At 45.2% G+C, this 24,628-nt stretch overlaps 1 protein-coding gene across 1 annotated transcript; it reads left to right on the top strand.

Moving 5' to 3' along the window:
- Positions 1–209: 209 nt before the first annotated feature.
- Positions 210–22,635, top strand: MYL3 (myosin light chain 3). The gene is made up of 7 exons (XM_050310017.1): positions 210–332; positions 10,572–10,599; positions 15,586–15,735; positions 16,715–16,888; positions 18,355–18,432; positions 19,828–19,863; positions 22,350–22,635. Exons 1-6 carry the CDS (start codon positions 210–212, stop codon positions 19,854–19,856), a joined length of 582 nt encoding a protein of 193 aa, XP_050165974.1. The 3' UTR covers positions 19,857–19,863; positions 22,350–22,635.
- The last annotated feature ends 1,993 nt before the right edge of the window (positions 22,636–24,628 follow it).

The following is a 24,628-nucleotide window of genomic DNA, read 5'->3' as shown; positions in this document are numbered from 1 at the left end:
CGGGGCCGGGGGGCTCCAAAATAGCCGGGGCAGTGTCTTGTCCTTTTATAGCAGTGCCCCCTTTGTGAGGCCGGGCATGTGACGGGGTGGCGGCCACTCCAGGAGGGGACAGGGATAAAGCCCCGCGTGTGCCCGGGGTTCATCCTGCGGCAGCATCTCCTCCCCGCCTCCATCCCTCAACTCCCGGCCCTTCCCAAACCGGCCCCGGGATGGCTCCCAAGAAGCCCGAGCCTAAGAAGGCCGAGCCTAAGAAGGAAGAACCCAAACCGGCGCCTAAACCGGCGGAACCAGAACCCAAAAAAGAAGTGGAGTTCAACCCGGCTTCGGTCAAGGTAGGGTCTGCTCTAAGCCGGGGAACAGGCTGGGGTGGGGGGGTTTGGGATGCTGGGAGAGGACATTCCCCACAATCAGCTGGTGGATCTGAGCAGAGAATGAGGCTGATTCCCACTGATCCCAACAAGCAGGACACTTGTTGTTCCTCCCCTGGGAAATTGCGGGAAGGTCTGACTGTGCTTGGGACTGACCACTGACTATCCAAGGGCCAGGGCTGGATCATGGGCTTGGAATTAATTTCTCTTGGCCTGGAATGCATCACTTGGGCTGACAGCAACAGCCTGGGGCTTCCTGGAAGTGAGTCAGGAAAACTCCCTTTGGTTTTCCAGAAAAACCCAACACAAGGGAACTGTGTGTTTTGGAAGGCAGAGGGAAACTGGGGCAAAAATCCAGAGTTCCTGAATGACCTGCTGCTTCCAGGTCCTGCCCCAAGGATTCCTCCAAAGGGCATGAGCCTCCTTCTCCTTCTCCTTCTCCTTCTCCCTCCTCCTCCTCCTTCTCCTTCTCCTTCTCCTCCTCCTCCTCCTTCTCCTTCTCCTTCTCCTTCTCCTTCTCCTTCTCCTTCTCCTTCTCCTTCTCCTTCTCCTTCTCCTTCTCCTTCTCCTTCTCCTTCTCCTTCTCTTCTCCTTCTCCTTCTTCTCCTCCTCCTTTCCAGGGTCATTTCAGAAATAGGTTTTAAGAGAATTTGGGGTCCCTCCTCTAATCCTGACTTGCCTAATTTGGGATTTGATTAAGTAATTAATTTGCCCTTTAGGATTTTGGATGTCCACTTAGAATTAGATGAAATTAATTAATTAAATCGCCCTCTCAGTGAACCCCCCATTGACAGGGAACTGCAAATGTTTAGGAAACACTCCAGGTTTTAAAGCCAGGAATTAGGGAATTCCAGTGAAATGATGCTGGAGATCAGTTTCCCTTTCAAAGGCACTTTTTCTTTTTCCCATGGGAATCGAACTTTTAGTGGAGATCTGAGAAATTTCTCCCTGAAAATGATAAGGCAAAAGGAAATTCTATATTCCTGTGCAGATGCCCGTGAAATGGCCCCTCAAAGGGTGACCTTTTGACTTCTAAAATGCAATAAGGAAATAAAGATGTGAAAATGAGCAGTTGCTCCCTGTGCACCATTCCCAGGCAATTCCAGAGATCCAGGAGCAGCTTTCCCACAGTAAATGAGGGATAGACACTGCAAGACACAGTAGGATTTCTTTGCAGGGCGTTGCTCTTTGGGAATTGTCCTTGGGGAAGAGGCTTTGCCCTTGGGGAAGAGAAGAGGAGCTTTGCAGCATCTCCCAGCTTTCCTTTTAATGGGGATTTGGACCAAATAATTGTAGAATCAGAGAATTAGGGAATCATGGAATGGTTTGGCTGGAAGGGACCTTGAAGATCATCCAGTGCCACCCCCTGCCATGGGCAGGGACACCTTCCACCAGCCCAGGGTGCTCCAACCTGGCCTTGGACACTTCCAGAGATCCAGGGGCAGCCACAGCTTCTCTGGGAAATCCATTCCAGCCCCTCTCCACCAACAATTCCTTCCCAATATCCAATATAAATCTATTCTCCTTCATCTTAAAGCCATTCCCTGTGTCCTGTCCCTCCATCCCTTGTCCCCAGTCCCTCTCCAGCTCTCCTGGAGCCCCTTTAGGCCCTGGGAGGGGCTCTCAGGTCTCCCTGGATCCTTCTCTTCCCCAAACTGAACAATTCCAACTGCTGAGTGTCCCTGGACCTTCTCTTCTTTGCTCAAACCCCAGTTTTCCCTTCAGGAAAACGTGGAAAGTGCACAAGAACAGGAATAAGTTGCTCTGTCTCGGTGTCCCCCCCGAGCTCAGCACAGCAGATCCCGTGTGGAAATCCTTTCCCTCTTCTCCACGGGATCAAATCCTACAGCTGGGAATTTCTGGCAGAGGAAACCCTGCCTGGAATCACAAAAACCTTGAAAATCTTTGATTTTAAATCCTGGTAGGGGGAAAAAAAAAAAAAGCCATGATTTGTATCAAGAAGTTGGATTAGAAGGAATTCAGCTTTGGGATAGTTTGGAAAGGACTCCCAGAGTTGGAGAGGAGGACTCTTCCATGACCTTGGATAAGCAGGATCCAGCTCCCTCCAACACCTCTGGACTCGACATTCCTGCCTGTAAAAGGAGCAGGGGGAGAAGGCCAGGATAGGGTGACATTGTGGGAATTCTCGGCTGGGATCGGGTGACGTTGTGGAATGAGGGGCAGGAGAGACAGGAGGTATCTTTAAAAAAAAAAAACCACCTCAAAAATATCCATATTTTTCCAGTGCACACAATCTCAGCCTCACCAAATCTGTTTTCATCCACGTAGGACTGAATTTTTGCAAGTTCTTCTCTTGCCCTTCAGCACATTTTGCAATTAACGGTTCTTATCGTGCTTTATAACGAGCTTTATAAAGACGTGTCCTGAGTTCCTAAATAATAAATAACTCCAAATGCAGTGCTGGGGTGATACCAGCCCTTCAGAGGATATTCCATTATCTTTTCCACACCCAACTGGAGTGGGAAAAATTGGTATTTTCTCAACAGGTTTTCCTGGGAATTTTTTAATTAAATGGTTTTTTATCAGCAATTTTTTTAAAATTTTTTATTTTTTTTTAAAATTTTTGTTCAAATTGAAGCTGTTTGTGCTGGGGCTGGCTCTGCTCCAGAAATCCAGCTCAGGGCAGCTGGTGGAGGTCAGAATTCCTCCCTGGATCGTCGTAAAAAGGTCTGAAAAACAAAATTGTTTTAAGGGGTTTTAAATTCTCTGAACGTCCCATTTTTGCATTGTAGGATAAAAACAGGTCTTGTTTTCCTGAAGAAAAGAATCTGTGTTAAAAAAAAAAAAAATGGAAAAAACCAACCTTCCTTAGAAGAAATAAATGTAGAAAAGATTCTCAAAATGCATCTTTTACTGTGAATATGTCAAATTATTTCCATTTATTCTCGGGCCTTATTAGGCAGCTTTGTATTTGGAATCCTTAGTCATCATTTTTAGCCACACTAAAAAGTCTCAAAACTAAAAATATTTCTGTGGTAGAGAGGAGTCCTTCTTGTTTCAATTTTCCTGACTTTCCTAAATCATGATAATGATCGAAGAACCTCATTTCCCACCCAGAATCCCATGGGATTTTCCCATTATCTTCCTCCCCCTGTCTGATGGTCCCGGGCCGTTTTGTGCCTCTCTTGTAATGCCAATTCCAGTGGCCTAAATATGAGATAGATCCCCTAAGTAAATCCCATTATTCCAGATTTTTTCATGCTAATCCCATGCACATTCCCATTGGATTTGATCCATCAACTGGAAATTTTCACAAAGATCTTCCAAATTTTAGAGTCAATTTTTTTTACAACTCATTGAAAAGAGGATTTTTTTGGAGGGGGAGAGATTTGGAATGTGCTGGATCCAATCCCAGCCCGGACTTGGTCAAGGGTTTATGGACAGGGTTGTCATTGAACCTTTATACAACTTTGTCCTACAAGATCAAGGATGGCAAATATTTATATTTATATTTATATTTATATTTATATTTATATTTATATTTATATTTATATTTATATTTATATTTATATTTATAGTTATATTTATATTTATATTTATAGTTATACTTATAGTTATAGTTATAGTTATAGTTATAGTTATAGTTATATAGTATATATACACTATATATAATAACATACTATATAAAATATAAAATATAATATATAATATATAAGTTATATAACTATATATAGTAATATATAGTAATATATATATGTATATATATATGTATATATATATGTATATATAACACATATATATGTTATATAACTATATATAGTAATATATAGTTATATATTATTTATATCTATATTTTTTATATTTCTGTATTTATTTATATGTGCTTTTATATCAAAAAGATGTACAGATATCTTTATAGATACATACATAAATATATATATTTATAGAAATACACATGATTTATTAGGACAAAAATTAGGCAAAAAGGTCTTAAACAAAATTATTTACTACCCAGCGTGGGAGCTGGAACAGCTGTTAAAATAAAGAGCACTGGGAAGCAATAGTGAAGCAATTATATTAAAAATTGGATGAAAGCAAAAGCAGTTGCTGAGCAGAGATTGGCGTCACTCACCCAGACCGAGGACAGCGGGCAAAGCTCTTGGGAGTGACCTTGAGGGGTGTCCCTGCTCCAGCAGGGAATCTCCACTCACATTCCCAGGAAAGGGGATGTTGGAAGTCCCTGCTGGTAAAATTTGGGCTGAGCTTTGCAGGTTGAAGGGGCTGGGCTGTCAGTCAGGGGGGTCCAGGCTGGGCCAGCCTTGGAGAAATTATTGGTGGTTCCTTTATCCGGGGATTTCTCCCTGTCCTACCTCACTCCTGGGGTGTTTCACTCTGGGAATTGTGTGTTTCCCTTTGGGAATTGTGTGTTTCACTCTGGGAATTGTGTGTTTCACTCTGGGAATTGTGTGTTTCCCTTTGGGAATTGTGTGTTTCACTCTGGGAATTGTGTGTTTCACTCTGGGAATTGTGTGTTCCCTCTGGGATTGCTGTGGGTTTCAGCTCTGTTCAGCCCCCACACCAGCCTGACCCCCCTCCTTCAGTCCCCTTTGCAATCCAGGGCGTTGCTCCGGTTGTTTTCCCCGTTCCAGGCAGAGCGTCCCATCCTGGATCCCTCAGCCTGACCGTGGAATCCTGGAGCGTCTGGGGTTGGAAAAGACCTTAAATCTCACTTTACCTCTTTCCATGGGCAGGAACCCCTGCCAGCAGCCCAGCTTTCTGCAGCTCAGGCACCGAGCCAGCTCAAGGTGGTGGCTGCACGTGCCCAACACCCTCTCACTTTTCCCTCTCCAAGCTACTTTTCCCTGGGTTTTATCCCTTCCAGGTGCTGCCCCGTTTCCATTGTCATCACCAGTGTTGTTGTTGGCTCAGCAGGAACATTTTGGGGGAGGAATGTCCCTGCTGGGCTCAGCTTTGGGAAGGGTCCTGAGGTGGGCAAACACCTGCCAGGTCACTCCAAGCCCAGCCTGGGCCTCCTCCTCCCTCAGAGGTTCCTTCCCGAGCCTGAGAAATTGGAGGAGCGAGTCTTGAGGCCTAAAGGTTTGGAATTTTAGCAAAGAAAGACAAGAGACCCCATTGTGAGTTTTGTAGGAAATGTTTCCTTTGGAATTTTCTGGGATTAGGCTCCGGGTCCCAGTTGCTGTCAAGGAGCAGCGCTCTGGCGAGGAGGGAGAACTTCTGGGAGCTTTTTGTGATTTAATTTTGATTTAGTGAGCAGCAAATGGCTCTTAAATGTGTGTGCTCGAGGACTGCATGGCTCTGGTGCTGCTTTGTATTTCTGCCAGCCTGGGGGCTTTTCCAAAATCCAGGTGTTGGCTGTTGGATTTTAGCCCTGCCCGAGGCAAAGCTCTAAAACAAGGGATGGTTCTGCTCCAAAATGCTGGCTCTGGGCTGACCACGGAGGGGAACAGGAGCCTGAACCTGGGCAATCTTTGCCATGGCTGGAAGAACATCCTGTGTTTGCCCCATCCATCATCCCTGTGAAGCTGCAGGGGATCCAAATTCAGCAGCCTGTGATCCTTCCTTGGGAAACCCTGACCTGAGGATTTCAGCTCATGGGGGAATCCAAGTTCAGTATTGTGGGAATATTGAGGGAAAAACTGATCTGAGGTTCTGGTGGGAATCCAAATTCAGTGCCTGTGGGCCTTTTAAGGAAACCCTGACCTGAGGATTTCAGGTCCTGGTGGGAGGACAATGCTTTGGGAGGGATCCCCCTCCAAATTCCCATCAGCTGAAGTCCATGGCACAATATTTTCCCTTCATGAATAGTGGTTTCTCCTGCCCTCTCTCCCATTCTCTCCATGTCAGGGGGTGCAGAGGTTGGACATTCCACAGCCTGTCAGGGCTCTGTTCCCAATCCAAAGCCTTTTTGCTCTCTGCAGCTTCCACTGGTGCTTTCCCAGGATTTGCCTTGCTCATAAAATTCAGGTGGTGCTCAAGCCTCTCATTCCCCATTAACAATTTGCTTCAGTGCTCCTGGGTGGACTCCAGACATAAGGGGAATTAAATTTGCCCTGGTGCTTCCAAAGGCATCTCTGCTCCTTCCTTCTCTCCTTTATTTATCCCACTCCATGTCAGTCTGGAGGCACAGGATGTTCCCAGCCAGGCTGGGATGGTGGCACAGCTTTGAAGAGGGCAGAGAGCCCTTTTCTCCCTCCTGGGCCTCCCTTGGGAGCAGCTGGGCCCAGACTGACAGGAATTTGGCAGCTTCCCTGACAGGAATGAATCAGTGCCTGGAAGTGGAAAGGGAATTTCAGGGTTAGGAAACAATCCATAGCCTTGATCCCATGAAGCCTCTGCTCTGGAGCCAGGCTGGGAGAGCTGGGGGGGTTCCCCTGGAGAAGAGAAGGCTCCAGGGAGACCTGAGAGCCCCTTGCAGGGCCTAAAGGGGCTCCAGGAGAGCTGGAGAGGGACTGGGGACAAGGCATGGAGGGACAGGACAGAGGTTATTGGTTTAAGTTGAAAAAAAGTGGATTTAGATGGGATATTGGGAAGGAATTCCTGGCTGGGAGGGTGGGGAGGGACTGGGATGGATTTCCCAGAGCAGCTGTGGCTGCCCCTGGATCCCTGGAAGTGTCCAAGGCCAGGTTGGAGCAACCTGGGACAGTGGAAGATGTCCCTGCCCATGGCAGGGGTGGCACTGGATGATCCTTAAGTTCCCTTCCAACCCAACCCATTCCATGATTCCATGATCCAGTAAAACATTTCATGGGAAGAGGGGACATGAGATGACTCAAATCACCAAGTGACCCCCAAGAATTGCAGATCAGGGCCCAGAAATAATCAAACCTTGAGCAGGGATGGATGAAAACCCACCCAAAAGCTTCCTCTGGGTATGTTCCACTCACCCCCAGCTCCAAACCTGGACAGCACTGGAAATCCAGGGAATTTTCCAGCTGGATTTTCCAGGCCAGTCAATCCTTGTGTATGTCCCTTGTTCACAGAGCTGGGGGATGGTTCCCAAAAAAAAAAAAAACTCGAGGAAAACTTCCAGAAGGCATTTTGGTGGGACCAGAATGTTTTGCAAATGCACCCAAGACTTTGCCAAGGGTTTTCCAATAAAAATCTGAGGAGGATAAAGAAAATGACTGGTTTCAGCTTTTTTGCAGTTAATTCCCTGTTTGGATTGTTTTGATCTGAAGCAATTATTAATCTTTGAGGGTTCTTTCCTTCTTATATAGGAAAAAAAAAAATATCCCAAAATTGTTAACGATCGAAATTCCTTCAGTTTGGGCTGAAGAGAACATTTTGACCAATCTGGAAGAGTTTTTCTCCCTCATTTCCAACTAAAACTGTCATCAAGTAGAAGACAAAACCCAAACCTGTTTTCTTAGTTAATGAAAACAGCTTTTTCCCCACGAAAATTGGGGAATTGCTCAGTGGTCCCTAAAATAGATGATGATATTGGGGTTTTTTTTAAACATTTTTTGGAGGGGCAGTTTTCTCTCCCACTCCTTCATTGTGCAGCTGCCAGGGAACAACTTCTGTGTGTCTGTGGCACAGGGAGGTACAAAGCCTTGGTCTGAGGGGTGGAGAGATGGAAATCTGTGGATTGTAAAGGCTTCCCATGTTGTCTTTCAGTTTGAAATAAATCCAAATTTCAGCAGGGCAGAATCGGGAGATTTTGGAGCAGTTTAAAGGCAAAGGTGCGGCTTTGGTGGCTCAGGATTGCTGGAGATGAAAGATCATCTCCTTTCACCTCCTGCCACGGGCAGGGACACCTTCCACCAGCCCAGGTTGCTCCAACCTGGCCTTGGACACTTCCAGGGGTGGAGCAGCCACAGCTTCTCTGGGCATTTGGACCAAACTGGTTAAAATTGTGCAAGGCCAAGACTTGTGCAGATGGAAAGAGGTGGATTGGAAGGGTCTGCTCTGCCCTCACAGGGTGATTCCCACACAATTCTAATTTTCCTGCTTGGTTTTCCCTTTACAGTCCTCATCTCAGACCAACCAGGGCACAAGAAGTGCTCATTTGTTCCATTATTTCTGCTTTGCCACGGAAGGAACTTGCCCAGACTCACAAAGGGCAGCAAAGACCTCGAAGATCCTCAAGTCCAACCATCCCCACCATGTTCACCCCTAAACCAGCTCCTCAGGGGCCACATCCATGGGTTTTTGGAACACTTCCAGGCATGGGGCTCCACCCCTGCCCTGGGCAGCTCATCCCAAAGCTTGACAACCCTTCTCCATACAGGAATTTCTCCTGATATCCAACCCAAACCCCTTCTGGTGCAACCTGGGGCTGTTTGTTTGCAGCAGCAGCAGCAACCAAAACCTGCCCCTTCGCAGCTCTTTGAAAAGGAGGGGATGAGAGAACGAGAAATAGGTCATGGTTTGATTATTTTTAGGGGTTTTCAGGGCTCTGCAGCAGGTCCTGCCCTGGAAACCCCTCACAGAAACACATCCTGCCTTGGAGATTTATCTTCTGAGAATTTATCTTCTAAGAATTCATCTTCTGAGAGCTCAGCCAAGACATCTGCCTGCTCCTGGTGTGGATGTGGCCTCAGAGGGCTTGTTTGGTGCCTCTGCCTGTGGGTGGGAGGGGGTTTCTCTGATTTACAGATGAGGAACAACCTCTCCTCGGGGCTGTCTCGTGTTCCAGGCGTGGGCACCGGGGCGGGAAGGGAGAAATTCCCCCTCCACGCTGCCTTCCCATCATCCCTCCAGCCATTCCCAGCCTTTCCCCCCTCTCCAATCTGCCCCTGGAAGAGCAGGGAGTCATTGCAGACAAACACACCCTGGCTGTGGAGCAGCCCTGTAACGAGATCTGCATTTCTCGCATAGCTGCGAAACCTCCACCAATGTGGTTTTAATCCCCACTTGTGTAACGTGCAATAACTACTAAATTGAAATTAAATGCCCAGCTCAGAACATGCACGAGGCCCTGGACAACGTGCTAACTTCTCCCAAATTGTTGGAAAGCTGGGCTGTGAGGATGGGGGGTTTATTCCTGCCCTAAACCAGCTCGATCTTCACGTGGAGAAGGGGGAAAATTGGTGAGAGAAACTGGAGGAGGGCTGGGGGTAGAAATAAAAGCTTTGGGTTTCCCCCAAACTTTGCCAGGCAGAGGTGCCTGGGTGCACTTTTCCCTGCAGCTTGTGCTGACAGGATGGAAAAAGGCAGTGGTTGGGTGTTCCCTGTGGGAAGTGGAACCACACAGGTTGTGGGTTGGATGGAGATGGGACTCAGGAAATCATCTGGGAATCGAAGATTGGTTGAGGTTGGAAAAGACCCTTCAGATCATGGAGTCCAACCATCCCCCAGCACTGCCAAGGCCACCACTGCCCCGTGTCCCCAAGTGCCACATCCACAGGGGGTTTGAATCCCTTGGGGGATGTTTATAAACTCACCCCTCACTTCTGCTTTCTCTGCCTGCTTTGGGGTTTGATGTGGGTGTTGTCAGACCATGCAATGGATACTGGGGAGAGTATTGGGAAGGAATTCCTGGCTGGGAGGGTGAGGAGGGACTGGAATGGATTTCCCAGAGAAGCTGTGGCTGCTCCTGGATCCCTGGAAGTGTCCCATGCCAGGCTGGAGCAACCTGGGCTGGTGGAAGGTGTCCCTGCCAGTGGCAAGGCTGGCACTGGATGATCTTTAAGGTCCCTTCCAACCCAAACCTTTCTGGGACTCTCTGATTTTCTACAGGGAAAGTTTTGGCCCATGGGAAAGTGGTTCTGGGTTACAGAGGGATTATTTTGGGAGCCCTGTGAGTGTTGGGAAACAAAAGCAGAGCTCTCCCTGTGCCCCCCTTATCAAGGGACTCTTTGGCAGCTCAATCTGTTTCTTGTCCAAGGCAGTTGCAGGGCAGGAGCTGGGACATTTTGAAGAGCTCCAGCTCCTCTCTGATCTTTCAGGAGCTGGAAGTGCAGAGGGATGGGGTGGATTTGCTGAGGGCTGACAGTCTGAATGGCCTTAAGCTGAAAGAGGGCAGGCTTAGATTAGATGGGATATTGGGAAGGAATTCCTGGCTGGAAGGGTGGGCAGGGACTGGAATGGATTTGCCAGAGAAGCTGTGGCTGCCCCTGGATCCCTGGGAGTGTCCCAGGCCAGGTTGGAGCACTCTGAGCTGGTGGAAGGTGTCTTCCCTGGACCTCCCCAGCCCCATCAGACAGACCCTCAAGCAGCATCTCCCCCTGTGCCTCAGTTTCCCCGGGTTCACCTGGGGTCATTCTTTGTGTCTTGCAGGTGGAGTTCACCCCTGACCAGATCGAAGGTGAGGAAGATGTTTCTCTTCTCTGCACAGCAAATCCTGTCCCAGGAGGGGCTGGCAAGTCCTGGCATGAGCAGAGGGGGGGACACTGGAGCCACCTTGGGAAGGCTGTGCTTGCTGTGCTTTCACTCCTGGCTTTTCCTGTGCTCTGTCCCCTTTCCAATTCATGTGTGGAACTGGTAAAAGAAAAGGGAGAAAGTCAGGGATTGTTTTAGAGCAGTTACACCCCCAAAACCTCAGCCCAAATATGTGCTTTTACTTTTAGAAAAAAAAACCAAACAAACCAAAACACACTAAAAAAAAAACATGAACCCTTTCAAGAGAAAGTGCCCCAACCCAACCCTCTCTGGAGAACTTTTCCCTGTGTTCAATCAGAATTTAATGTGTTACAGTTCCACACAAAACCAGCAAACAATCACAGAAACGGCTTCTCTTTTTGCTCCTTTCAAAGCAAAACATCAGCATTAATTTCTGAAACCTTTGTCCCAGCCCAAGAAAAATGATCCCAAAACCTCAGGCCCGAAATCTGGGAACGCTGTGCCTGCAGCTGTCCCCTTTTTCCCTCAACTACCAGCCTGCTTTTTTTTTTTTTTTTTTTTTTTTTTTCACTTCCAGGATAATTGATGGATGGAATCAAACATCTGGGAGAGCTTTGCTTTGCTGTTTAAAACACTTGGCAGGGCTCGGGAGAGCCTGCAAAAGATGGTATCAGAAAAGGGGCTAATTGGAACAGGAAAAAATAAATAAATCAGGGAGGAGAGATACAGAAGGAAGGATTTGCTGTACTGGAAAATGCCATAATATCCTGGAGATTGAGGTTTTGCCACAAACTTCCAACATTATGGATTTTCAAGCCCCTCCTTTAATGGCTTTAGTTTCTATTTTCTACCAACAGCTCAAAAGTGACTTCAGATTAGACCCAGCTTTTAATTTCTGGGAATTTGCCCCTTTTCAAGTCCCAGAGTCCAGGGAGAACCATAGGAAAGGCCCAATCCTGAGCTCCAAACCCTTGGGGTGATTCCAGCAGCACAAAACATCTGGATGTCTCCTCAGCTAAAGTTTGGGGGCGATTGGAAAGGACACACTCCCAATTTTTGGGCCTTGTTTTCCATCTCCCTGAGCAGGACGAGCTCCAGGGATTCTATCAGAGAACGGGAAAAGAGCCCTGCAGAAAAACTGGGATGCTTGTCCGGCCACCAGCACTTGGGATGGCTGGGAAAGGGCAAATTTGGAGGGAATCCAGGGTTGTCAAAAAGAGAGCAGGTCTCAAAACCCCTGGAGATGTGGCCCTGGGGGACGTGGGTTACTGGTGGCTTTTTAGTGCTGGTTTAATGGTTGGACTGGGATTTTCCAGCCTGAATGACTCCAGGATTCCAGAGCAGATGCAGGACATCTCTAGAAATGAAAAGCTGTGCCTTCTTTCTCGTTTTCTTTTTCCTTTTGCAGCTGACTTTTGTTCTGGGGAAATCTGGGAATGTAGGACTGGGAAATCTGGGAATGCAGGACTGGGAAGTAGGATGGCCTTGAAACACCAAAGGGGAAGCCAAGGGGCAGGAAGCAGATAACGTGTGTGAGGAGGGTTCTGAGACCTCCCCAGCAGCTCCAGCAGCGTCTCAGAGTCCCCCTGTGTGTGCTGGCACTGGGGGGGAACCCCAAATCCACTCCAGCTTAACCCCACAGTCGGTCCAGAGGTTCTTCCACGAGTGTCCAACAGCCTGGACATCACCTGGGGAGGGAGCAGGAAAGCCCTGCTTGTCCCCAGCTCCTCAGCTCTTTTCCTCCTCCCCTTCTCTGCTTCTTTTTCCTTTTTCCCTGTTCCTCAGGGGTTTTTTTTGGCCCCCAGAGGGGTCCCCAGACACCCCGAGAGTTGCCAAGTAGAGATTTCCTCCCAGGTGAAGCTGAGCTGCTCCAGGGCTGGAATTCCCTGCCCCTCTGGGCTCTTTTGTGCAGGTCAAGACCTTGCCAAGGAGCGTCAGCAGTGAGAGAGAACTGAGGATCCCATTCCAGTGCTTGGAGTGGTTTTATTTTGTGTCCACTTTGGAAGGCCAGGACCACTTGCCATCACTGGCACCACTGGAAAGTTGGGACTCACAGGAGAGTGGGATTGATTTGTTCTCTCCTTCCCATTCTCTCCTTGCTCCCTCAAGTTTCCACCATTCCCAGCTCTCTCATTTTCCTGGGTTTCAGCTGCACCTGTTTGATTCTGGGCTCATTTTCCAGCTCCACTTTGCACTGTTAATTTTGTCAGCTTTCCTCTTTCAGGAGCTCCAGCTCCCCTGTCACACCTTTAAATGTGGGGGTTTATATTAAATCAGTAGATGGATAATAATACCTACAATGATTTATAATATATATAATAATAATGTATAATAGTCACCTCTCCTTCTCTCTCTGTTGACCTGATGAGTACTCAGGTGTCTCAGGGAGGTTGGATGTTTCCCAATTTTTCAGCTGGTCCCAGAGCAATGGGAATTCCACCCTCTCTTGGGTATCCCTGATCTTCACCATTGACCCAACTGGTTCCTGGCAGCTGATTCTGAATCGAGCTGGTGGAGGAGAAACAGAGGCTGCAGCACCTCAAGGTCTTTTCCAACCCTTCTAGAACGTTCCAAAGCCCTTCTCTTTGCTAAGGAAAAGACTTTGATGTGCCAAGGAGGCCCTGAAAGGTTTCATTGTCGTGTTGGGCCCCCAAAATGCTGCTCTCAGGGGCAGAATGGTCTGTGGGTGAAGCCACACACCCACCTTTCCGTGCCCTGCTGCCTCCCCCAGCTGTGAGACCCAGCCCTTTGTGGCAGGATGTGTTTATAAAACTGCATTTCTGGCCTCTTCAGCCCCTCAAACTGCTGGAAGGGGAAGAATGGGAGCTATTCAAGATGAGCAGAGAGGCAGTAATTAGACATCTGAAAATACAGGTTGCTCCTGCCAGTGGTTTCATGGCTTGCAGGAGGGCAAAGGACAGCGTGGCCAGCCTGGCCTGGGTGCTTTGATGGGGATTTGCATCCAGTCAGCAAATGCAAATGAAACCAAAAAACAGAAATAGAAAGGGGGAAAAAAATTGGCAATGAGAGCTGGCAGTAACTGGGGTGGGTTGGGAAGCTCTGGGAGTTGCTCAGGAGGTTGGTGCCAGGCAGGAGGTGAGTGGTGGGTGGATGAGCAGCTCAGGGGGGTGGATGGGTGGGTTTCTCCTCCACCTCAGGAGCTGAGACCACCAGGACAGGCCAGAGCTGGGACAGGGTCTCTGAGCCCCTTGCACTGCCAGCAAGGAGCCCGGGAAAATCCAAGGATGCCCTCTGCTGGAATGAGGGGCTGGCCAAGGGACCGGGGACACGAGCAGAGAGCCAGGAGGGAAGGAGGAAGAGGGGGATGCAAAGAAAAAAACGAGGGGAATGGGAATCAGTCCCAAGTGAGAAAATGTTGTTTGAAAGCGTTGGATGAAGTAGGAGATGAGTAAGATGTGAGTGGAATGGTAAAAATTAAAAAGGAGGGAGAAAGGAGGAGAAACAAACCCTGAAGGAGGAACAGAGGGAAAGAAGCAAAGGAGAAGAGAGGGGAGAAAAAAAGGGGGAGGTGGGAGAAGGAGAAGGAATTGAGAAGGGAAAGGTGGAGAAAACCTGGTGTGCAGAGGGAAGGGCTGAGTGGCTGAACGGGTCAGGACCTTGGGAAAAGGGGGATAAACTCACTGTGTGTGGAAAGTGGGAGGGGAATGTGTGCAGGAGGGCAAGAGTGGGACGAGGGTGGGATTCAGGGATTCAGGATTTAAAGCCAGAGGGATATTTGTGGATGGGGTGCTCTGAAGTAAAGGATAACAGTAGAGTTGAAGGATAAAGGATGGTAGCAAAGGGTAACAGCCCATTATTGCCCTCTGAGGTGTTCCAGCTCCAGCAGAGAGAGGGGACCTGAGGAACTGCTGTGTCCAGGGAAGTGTCCTGGGCTCCTGCTCTGACCCCATTAGAATCACAGGATCATTTAGGTTGGAAAAGACCTGGAAGATCATCAAGCCCAACCATCAGCCCACCACTACCAAGTCCAGCACTAAGCCATGTCCCCACATCTGCAGGTAACTGGGGGCAGAACAGGAATCATCTCCTGTGGGAATGTTCTTACCAGGATACTGCTGTGGTAATTTAGGCCTCAATTTAGGGCCAGAAGAGAAGACATGAGGATGTTCCCAAGGATGTTATGGAGAGGATCTGTCTGCCTTGCAAGGGACAGGGCTCTGCAGGGGGCCCAGGGGACAGGGAACAGATGAGAAACCTCTGGAGGGAATGATTCCATCTCCACACAGGAGACCTGGCCTGCTGGCAGTAGCTGATGGAACACCAGACCCTGTTCCCTGGATCCTGTCCCTCTGCTCAGCCCTGGGGATATTCCAGACCCATCTGGACACAATCCTGGGCCATGTGCTCTGGGGTGGCCCTGCTGGGACCAGATCACCCAGAATGGTCCCTCCCAACTTGACAGATTCTGGGATAAGGTTTTCCATCTTACCTTCACCCTCCCCCACCAACTGCTTGGTGGGTGGTAATTCCTGTACCTCATCATGGCATATCTTGCTCCTAATTCCAGTATCTCATCATGGCACATCTTGTTCCCTGCTGATGGAGATGCTCCTTCAGCTCCAGGGGCTGTTGCTCCCTGAGTGCCTCACGTTTAACACGACACCCAGTTATCCCAGGAGCAGAATTACTCCCGAATCCTGGGCCTTCCTGAGTGTTCCTGAGGAGCTGGAAGGCTCTCAAGGCCAACCATTCCCGCCCTGTTTTCGGTTCTTTGAGGAGGAAATTCCACGAGGTAAAAAAATGTGACCTCTCCGATCCCATCCCTGGTGGAACCGGAAAACGCAGCGGAGGAGGAACACAAACATTGCAGATAACAGAGGCCACAGAGCTCACCAAGGTCGTTCCCAGACTCCCAAATGAAAGGCTCAGGCGGATCTGGCTTTGGGGGAGCGTGGAATGAATTTCTCCTCATCTTTTTTTCTCCTCCCAGAATTTAAGGAAGCGTTTTCCCTCTTCGACCGGACCCCGAAATCGGAGATGAAAATCACTTATGCCCAGTGTGGGGACGTCCTGAGAGCTCTGGGGCAGAACCCAACCCAGGCTGAGGTCATGAAGCTGCTGGGCAGACCCAAACCAGAAGGTTGGTGCCCTCCCTTTGTGTGTGTGTGTGTGTTTTGGAGAAGGTCACTCCAAGAATTACCCGTGAACTGGTGACATCTCCATTTTCTGATGGAGACATTAATTTTGGAACAACAAGGGCTGCAAAACAGAAAACAAATGAGGAGAGAAGTGGCCTTGCAGTCACTAAAATTGTCCCAAACTGAGGAGAAGGGTTTAATTTAGCCCTGTGCATCGATGTGTTTTACACTGAGAATTTTTTCCCCTTTTAAAGTTGCTTTGATGGCAGGAATTTGTGTGTGTTGACTAAAAAAAACCAGGGATATTCCAAAACCATCCAGAGAAACAGAGGGATAGACTGATTGTGAGGGCAGGGATTGTTCTGCTGAAGATGTGTGAGAAGGTGTGGGATGTTTGCAGAAACACCTCCCTGTTGCTATGCTCTTCTCTCCCAGAAATTTTTGGGACAGTTCTTGTACCCATGGTGGGTGTTCCATTGTGAGTGTCTCATGGTGGATGTCCCATAGTGGGTGTCCCATGGGTGATGTCCCTTGGTGGGTGTCCCATGGTGGGTGTCCCTTGGTGGATATTCCATAGTGGATGTCCCATGGTGGATATCCCTTGGTGGATATCCCGTGGTGAGTGTCCCATGGTGGATATCAAAGTGGATGTTCCATAGTGGATGTTTCATAGTGGATGCCTGCAGAGCCATGTGGTGTCCCTGGTGGAGTGTCCCATAGTAAAATCATGTGATATTCCATAGTGGATGTCCCATGGATGACGTCCCTTGGGGGGTGTCCCTTGGTGGATATTCCATGGTGGATATTCCATAGTGGATGTCCCATGGATGATGTCCCTTGGTGGATATTCCATGGTGGATATTCCATAGTGGATATTCCATAGTGATGTCCCATGGGTGCTGTCCCTTGGTGGGTGTCCCCTGGTGAATCCTGAGCCCTCCCAGACTCCAGGGTGCCTTTGCTCTCCCCCTGTGGTTGCAGAGATGAACTCCAAGATGATTGACTTCGAGACCTTCCTGCCCATGCTGCAGCACATCGCCAAGACCAAGGACACCGGCACCTACGAGGACTTCGTGGAGGGGCTGCGGGTCTTCGACAAGGAGGGCAACGGGACAGTCATGGGGGCCGAGCTGCGCCACGTCCTGGCCACCCTGGGTAGTGTTTGGGTTATCTATTTTATGTTTTATTTTATATTATTCTATTTATTTTATTTTTATTTTGTTTTATTTTATTTTTACTTTATTTATTATATTTTAGTTTCTATTTTAATTCATTTTATTTTATTTATTTTTTAATCTTATTTATTTTATTATTTTATTTTACTCAATTTAATTTTACTCTATTTTACTTTATTTTTATTTAATCTAATTTTTAAAGTTTTGTTTTATTTTATCTCATTATTTCATTTAATTTCATTATTTTATTTTATTTTATTTTATTTCCTTTAATTTAATTTTTAATTTTTTTCACTTTTTTTTGATCCCTTCCTTCCTCCCTTCCTTCCTTCCCTTCCTTCCTTTTTTCCTTTTTTCTATTTTATTTTATTTATTTTATTTTATTTTATTTTATTTTATTTTATTCTATTTTATTTATTTTATTTTATTTTATTTTATTTTATTTTATTCTATTTTATTTATTTTATTTTATTTTATTTTATTTTATTTTACTTTATTTTACTTTATTTTATTTTATTTCATTCTGTTTTAATCCACTTTATTTTGTTTTACTCTATTTTACTTTGTTTTTATTTAATCTACTTTTTTTAGTTTTATTTTATTTTATCTCATTATTTCATTTAATTTCATTATTTTATTTTATTTTTTTTTATTTCCTTTAATTTAATTTTTACATTTTTTTCACTTTTTTTTGGATCCCTTCCTTCCTCCCTCCCTTCCTTCCTCCCCTCCCTTCCTTCCTTTATTTTATTTTATTTTATTTTATTTTATTTTATTTTATTTTATTTTATTATTTATTTATTTATTTAATTTTTTATTTATTTTATTTTATTATTTTATTTTATTATTTATTTTATTTTTTATTTGTTTTATTTTATTATTTTATTTTATTTTAATTTTTTAATTTCATTTTATTTTATTTTATTTTTCATTTTATTTTATTATTGTATTTATTTATTTATTTATTTATTTTTATTTAATTTGATTTTATTTTTATTTTTATTTATTTTTCATTTTATTTTATTTTATTATTTTATTTATTAATTTAATTTAATTTAATTTAATTTAATTTATTTTATTTTATGATTGCCTTGCCTTCCCTTCCCTTATTTTTATTTTATATTAATTAATTTATTATTATTATTATTATTATTATTATTATTATTATTATTATTATTAAAATTTAACTTTCTTTCAGTTCATTTCCCTTCATTACTTTATTTCACTCCTGCTTTTTTGGGGGGGATGGAATTCCCTCACCTTTCAAGCACGAAAAGCGCTTTTTTTTTCAAACGACACAGAGGAGAAAATCCCCTCTCTGCTCTGTGCTCTGTGCTCTGTGCTGTGTGTGCTCTGTGTGCTCCCCGTGCTCTGTGCCGGTGTCCTCCGGGAATTCCGGCATTCCCAGGATCATCCCAGGCGCTGACGGGGCTGTTGCTCGTGCAGGGGAGCGGCTGACGGAGGAGGAGGTCGATAAACTGATGGCAGGGCAGGAAGATGCCAACGGCTGCATCAACTACGAAGGTGGGTCCGAAACCCCCAGGGAGGGAAGATTTTATTCAAATTACCCTGAGCGAGTTCAAATCCACGGGCTGGGCCTGATTTTACACCAATTCACACTCTAGAAACTCTATTTATTAAAGATTAATTCCATTTTCCATAACGGTCCTTTCTGAGGAGGGGGCTGTAAATTATAATTTTATTTCATTTTTATAATTTTTATATTATTTTAAATAATAGAATTTTTATTGTCTATTTATATTATTATATATAATTAAAATATTTTTATGTAATGATATAATTTATATAATTATTTTAAATATATAAATTTATATTAATTATTAAATGTATATCATTATTTTAAATAATAGAATTTTTATTGTCTAGATATTTATTTTATTATTATTATATATAATTGTAAAATTATTTTTATATAGTGATATAATTTATATAATTAAAAATATTTATATTACATAACATATATAGACATTATTTATATATATATTAATATATATCTATATATATCTATATTAATATATATTAATATAGAGAAATTATTTATACATAATATATATTAGTATAGATATTAATATTTATTTTAAAATTTAGTTGCCTATTTTTTTAAAGTTTAACGTTGTTTTTTCTACCTGATCCCACAATTCCTTGTCCTCTGAAAAAAGGGATTGACATCCCTTTTGACACTTACAGAAAATATGGAAGATAAAAATATACCCATATTTGGAAGGAGATGATCTTTAAGGTCCCTCCCAACCCAAACCACTCTGGCATTCCACGAAAATCCCTAAATTTTCCTGCAAAATCTCAGAAAAAATAAAATAAAATAAAATAAAAAATAAAAAATTAAATTTTGCATCCTCTTTGTTGTCCCAAGAACCCTTCCAGACCTTCCCAAATCCCTCCATTTCATTTCACTGCTGCTGTAGAAAAGCAGAATGAAAGGAGCTGGTCCTTCTGAAGGTGGAATCTTGCACCTTTAGGTGCTCCAGGCTGCTTGGAAATCCCAAAATATTCCAGGAGGGATGGTGAACACTCATTTTTGAAGTCCTTTTTTAAGGGTAACAGGTGACAGTTGTGTCATCCTGGGGGTTTAACTGCTCTGTCATGTTGACAATAATCAATATTTACACATTTAATGAAGAGTTGGGTCCGTGGTCTCCTTCTATTTCCAAATCCCACGATTCAATAAATTAATGGAATTCACACAATGAGGGAATCATTCAGAAGGAAAAACATTTCCTTGCATCAAACCCTCTTGTTTCTTTGCTTTCGAAATTCAAAATTACCTATAACCACATAAAATAAATATAATTACATATATATATACAACTATAATACAAAAATTCCATTTTTAAACATAAAAATGACCCTTCTTTTCCTCTTTTTTTTTTTTTTCCCCAGCTTTTGTGAAACACATCATGGCCAACTGAATCCCAGGTGAGTCTTCCCTGCCTCCCTCTGCTTTCCCCACAACATCGTTTCCTTTAGGATTCCGTTGGAATCCTTGAAGGATGGGGTTTTGTTTTTTTCCACATGGAATTCCAAATCCCTGCCCCTGGATTTGGTTGGGCTGGGTTCCATCTGCTCCACTGGATTCTTTTCCCCTCTGTCAGCAGTTGGTTTGATTTGGTTTGGGTTCAGACCTGACTTTTCCCAGCCCACCCAGACCTGGCTCTTGTGGAGTTGGGGGTGGAAATTGTGATTATCTTCCTTGGCCCCCCCGGGAGGGAGTCGAGTGGGAGTCACATCCAGCTTTTTGGGCACTTTGGTTCCAAGAAATGATTGAACCCAAACATAAACAAGCTAAAAAAAGAGAACTTGGGGTTTTGGGGTTTGTTTTTGTTTGTTGTTTGTTGGTTTTTTGGGTTTGTTTTTTCCTTATTATGATCCATTTTGCTTTCTTAAAAAGACATTTATCTCTGACCTTGGGTCAGAGTTTTCCAAGCCTGGTTCCCAGTTTTCTGTTCCAAAGATCTGGACTGGACAATCCCACATCCATGGTGGGCAATCCCACATCCATGGTGGGCAATCCCACATCCATGGTGGGCAATCCCACATCCATAGGGATCAATCCCACATCCATGCAGGGCAATCCCACATCCATAGGGATCAATCCCACATCCATAGGGGTCAATCCACATCCATGGTGGGCAGTCCCACATCCATAGGGGGCAATCCCACATCCATGGTGGGCAATCCCACATCCATAGGGGTCAATCCCACAGCCATAGGGATCAATCCCACATCCATAGGGGTCAATTCCACATCCATGGTGGGCAGTCCCACATCCATAGGGATCAATCCCACATCCATGCAGGGCAATCCCACATCCATAGGGATCAATCCCACATCCATAGGGGTCAATCCCACATCCATGAAGGGCAATCCCAAAAGCAGCAACGAGCTTTCCATGTTGTTCAGGAATATTTTCAATCCTCAATCCAAACCCACTGCCACGGCAAATTCCCACTCTGATGATGCCAAAAGTCTTTCTGGTCACCTCAAGCAACGTGTCAGCCCCTGGAGAAGCCAAGTGAGCCTGGAAAAAGCTGGAATGCTGGCACAGGGCCGGGAGCTGCAGCTTGGGATTGTTTTGGAGTGGGAGCTGAGAGCTCCTGACTGACTCCCAGAAAACCAGGGTATGATTGTGACTGTTTTAGACATCTATAATATTTTATACTGATTTTTCTCAGGTCCAGCCTCTCCACTTCCCTTGTCTCCAGGTGCTACACACTGTTTACAACCCAGAGGAATCAATTCCATCTCCAATTAGTGGCTCTCCCCTAATTTTCCACCCCCCTGTCAATGTTCTTCAGGAACAGGTTGCCCAGAGAAGCTGCTGGATGCCCCTGGAAGTGTCCCAGGCCAGGTTGGAGCAACCTGGGCTGAGGCTGAACCCACTGTATCAATCTCATGAGTGCAGGGAATATTCCCAATCTTTAGAGGAAAACTGGAGAAGTCGAATTCCCAGCGATCAGCAACAAACAAAGCCTTGCTGACACCTTTTCCTCAGCTTTGGGAGCTACAAGGTGCCCCTAAGTTGGTGTCCACACCTGTTCCCAGCCCTAAAATGGGGTGGAGGATTCCCAGAGATTCACCTCATCCCAGGAAGGGATGGGGATGGAGTTAGTCCTGGTGCCAAGAGTGAGAAGGACAAAGCATTTCCAATCCACATGGGAATGTCCTGAATGCCTTTGGGGGGTGGGGCTCAAATTGCACCAGATCCTTCTGGTTTAGGAACTCATGAGGATCTCAAGTTGCATCAAATCCTTGTGGTTTAGGAACTGATGAGGATCTCAGATTGGACCAGATTCTTATGGATTAGGAACTGATGAGGATCTCAGGTTGCATCAAATCCTTGTGGTTTAGGAGCTGATGAGGATCTCAAATTGCCCAAGATCCTTTTGGTTTAGGAGCTTATGAGGATCTCAGATTTAACCAGATCCTTGTGGTTGAGGAACTAAATCCTGCCTGAAATCCTGGTGTCATCCAAGAGAAATCCCTGAGCTCCAATGTTGCTGCTGGGAGACCGAAGACAGGCAAAGAAAAAGTGGGAAAAACTCTCAAGTAGCCGAAGAATTGGCTTTTTTTTCCTGGAAAGCTGAGCCTTTCTCCTGGATTCACGTCTGGCAATGCCTCTCATGCCACTGCTCCCCGTGTTTTGTCCATCAGTGGTCAAAGACTGGGGGGTTGGGACAGGTTGGGACAGGTTGGGACAGGTTGGGAGAGGTTGGGAGATGTTGGGACAGGTTGGGAGATGTTGGGACAGGTTGGGACACTCCTGTTGTGTTTTGTCAGGTCTTGTGTCCCATAAACCCAGGCCAGACCCCAGAGGATGGTTGAGGTTGATCTCTGGTGGGATTGCTGGTCCTTCCTTTTCCCTCCAATACTTCATTTTTCCCTCCAACAACTTCATTTTCTAGGATGAGAAGCACCCAGATTCCCTCAGAATTCCATGGCCTGGAATGTCTCCTCATTTCCCAGCCCAGATTCCCACCTCAGAGCCACAGAAGGAGATTTTTTTGGAGCCCTGAAGATGTTTTGGTTGGTTGGTTGGCCTTGTTTCCTGCTGGGAAGAGGGTGATCCCTGTGGAGCTTTGAGACACTCAGGAAGCTGAAGGAACTGGAATCTGAGCAATGAACACCTGGGAATTGTTTGGGATACAGGATGTGAACAGCAGTGCAAAACTGAGTGAGAAAGGGAATCATTTTTTCGTGGTTAAAGTAATAAAAAAATGAATTTGTCATTTGAACATCTGCTTCCCTTTTTTTCCCCCCCCGCAAAAACAAATTTCTCTTTGTGTTTATGGCATGGAAGAGAGAAAAGAAACTGAATCAGTTGTAAAAAAAAATCTCATTTATCCCAGGAATATTCTTATCTTTAGAGAAAAACTGGAATTAGGACCAAACAGAACCCCGTTCACACATTTTCACCCTAGGAAGATAAACCAGAAAAGATGTAAAAGGAAAAAAAAAAAAACAACAAAGCAAACACAGTGTTTGCTAAAATACCTCTTTTCTCCACAAGGATTGCTTCCCATTCCAAGAAGGACAGGCAAAGGGAAGTGGGGAAGCGTGGAAAAGGACAGGGGTGAAGAGGGATCATTTTCTGGGGGATAAGAATTCCAACTGTAAGGAGAGAAACCCTCTGGGAAAAGGAGAGGTTGGAAGCTGGTGCAGTTTGTTAGGAGATGCCAAAGAGTCTGAATATGGAACAGTCCTTTTGAGCAGGAGGAGGGATAAAATAACTCAGAGCTTGGAGGAGGAGGAAGGATAATCAGGGAAATATTGGAATACCAGGATACAAAGCTCACAAAGCCTTGCTGGGGAGCCTGGAGGGGCAGGAAGGAACTCCCTGGCTTTCCAAACTCCTGCTCAGGGAAAGCTGAATCCCATCTTTTAGCCCCAGGGCCGTGTCAGCAGCTTAAATTTAAAGGAATTGCAGAGCTATTAAAGCACTTTGTCCCACAGGTTTTAATGGTGGCGGAAGGAGAATGTTTATACGAGATGAATCATTTCTTTGATACAAAATAAACCTCCCAAAAGCAGGGGGTGTGTTCAGGGTGGGATGACCCAGGATGGTTTCAGCAGAGGTAACACCCAGACATCACTCTGGCTCCAGGAGCTGGTCCTGCATGATGGGTTTAATTAATAACTGATTGGATCTTGAGTCTGCTCAGGGTGGGACTGAGCTGTCAGAATTCCCACGCAGATCAAAGCCTGGTTGGGTTGTTCTGATCCCTTGGCAGAGAGGTTTGGGCAGCACAGCAGGTGCAGCTCAGGGGGAGGAGAAGTCCCTGCTCTCCAAACACAAAGCACCACTGCTCAAATTCCCACCTGGAGCAATCCTGTCTCAATCTCAGCCCGTATTTCACCCCAAACAACCCCTGCCCTCATCCAGAGGTGCAGGTGGCCCCCCCACGAGGGGCAGGGTCCCCATCCAAGGGCTGGGATCTCTGGAGTTGGTGTCTCCAACACTTCACTTCTTCTCTTATTGGCACAGGTGGTGTCTGTGACATGAGGATCTCACATTATTATTATTATTGTTATTATTTTTGCACTGGTTTTGTTGTTTCTGCTGCCAAAACCACGCCTGAAACACCCTCAGTGCATGAATCCAGCAGCTGGGAATTCCATGGAGTTCATGGGTGTGTCAGGAGAACTTGAAGGGCTGGGAATGCTGGGAGTGAGCAAACAAGTCCTTGGATGGAGGAACATGAGAGACAAAATCCACCAGCAGAAACTTCCTGGAGTTTGGGATGGAATAAAGATACTGGCTGGAATTTCATCCCTGTCTCCTTGATCCACCTGGATTAGAGCAAAAGGGGGAAACATGGATTTCTTTTCATCCAGAAGCCAAAAGGAAAGCGAATCTTATTTTTTTTTCCCCAGTGCTATTCCCAATTAAACAAACAAGTAAACACATCAAGAATGAAATCTGGAGAATCATTAAAAATTAAACTAAAAATTAAATTAAAAATTAAATTTAAAGTAAAAAATTAAATTAAAAATTAAATTCAATTAAAAATTAAATTCAATTTAAAAATTAAAAATCTTGTGTCCCCCATTGATACTTTTCTACTTATTCAGCACTCTAAAAGCTGTGTTGTTTTTAATCCTCAATTAATTAATTCCTGGCTTGGAGTGAAAAATCCAAATCCATCCATAGGCATCATTTTAACATGAAATATTCTTATATTTT

Source organism: Myiozetetes cayanensis, unplaced genomic scaffold (genome assembly GCF_022539395.1).
Source record: "Myiozetetes cayanensis isolate MyiCay16 unplaced genomic scaffold, myiCay2020 scf1, whole genome shotgun sequence".
NCBI classification, from domain to species: Eukaryota; Metazoa; Chordata; class Aves; order Passeriformes; family Tyrannidae; genus Myiozetetes; species Myiozetetes cayanensis.
Note: the sequence above shows the minus strand (reverse complement) of the source record. Positions and strands in the feature narration are given on the sequence as shown.

Excerpts from the sequence above, each read along its gene's own strand:
- MYL3 (XM_050310017.1), top strand. The coding sequence starts at position 210 with ATGGCTCCCAAGAAGCCCGAGCCTAAGAAGGCCGAGCCTAAGAAGGAA. Across the intron at positions 333-10,571 it reads TCAACCCGGCTTCGGTCAAG|GTGGAGTTCACCCCTGACCA; the intron begins GTAGGGTCTGCT and ends TGTGTCTTGCAG. Across the intron at positions 15,736-16,714 it reads GGGCAGACCCAAACCAGAAG|AGATGAACTCCAAGATGATT; the intron begins GTTGGTGCCCTC and ends CTGTGGTTGCAG.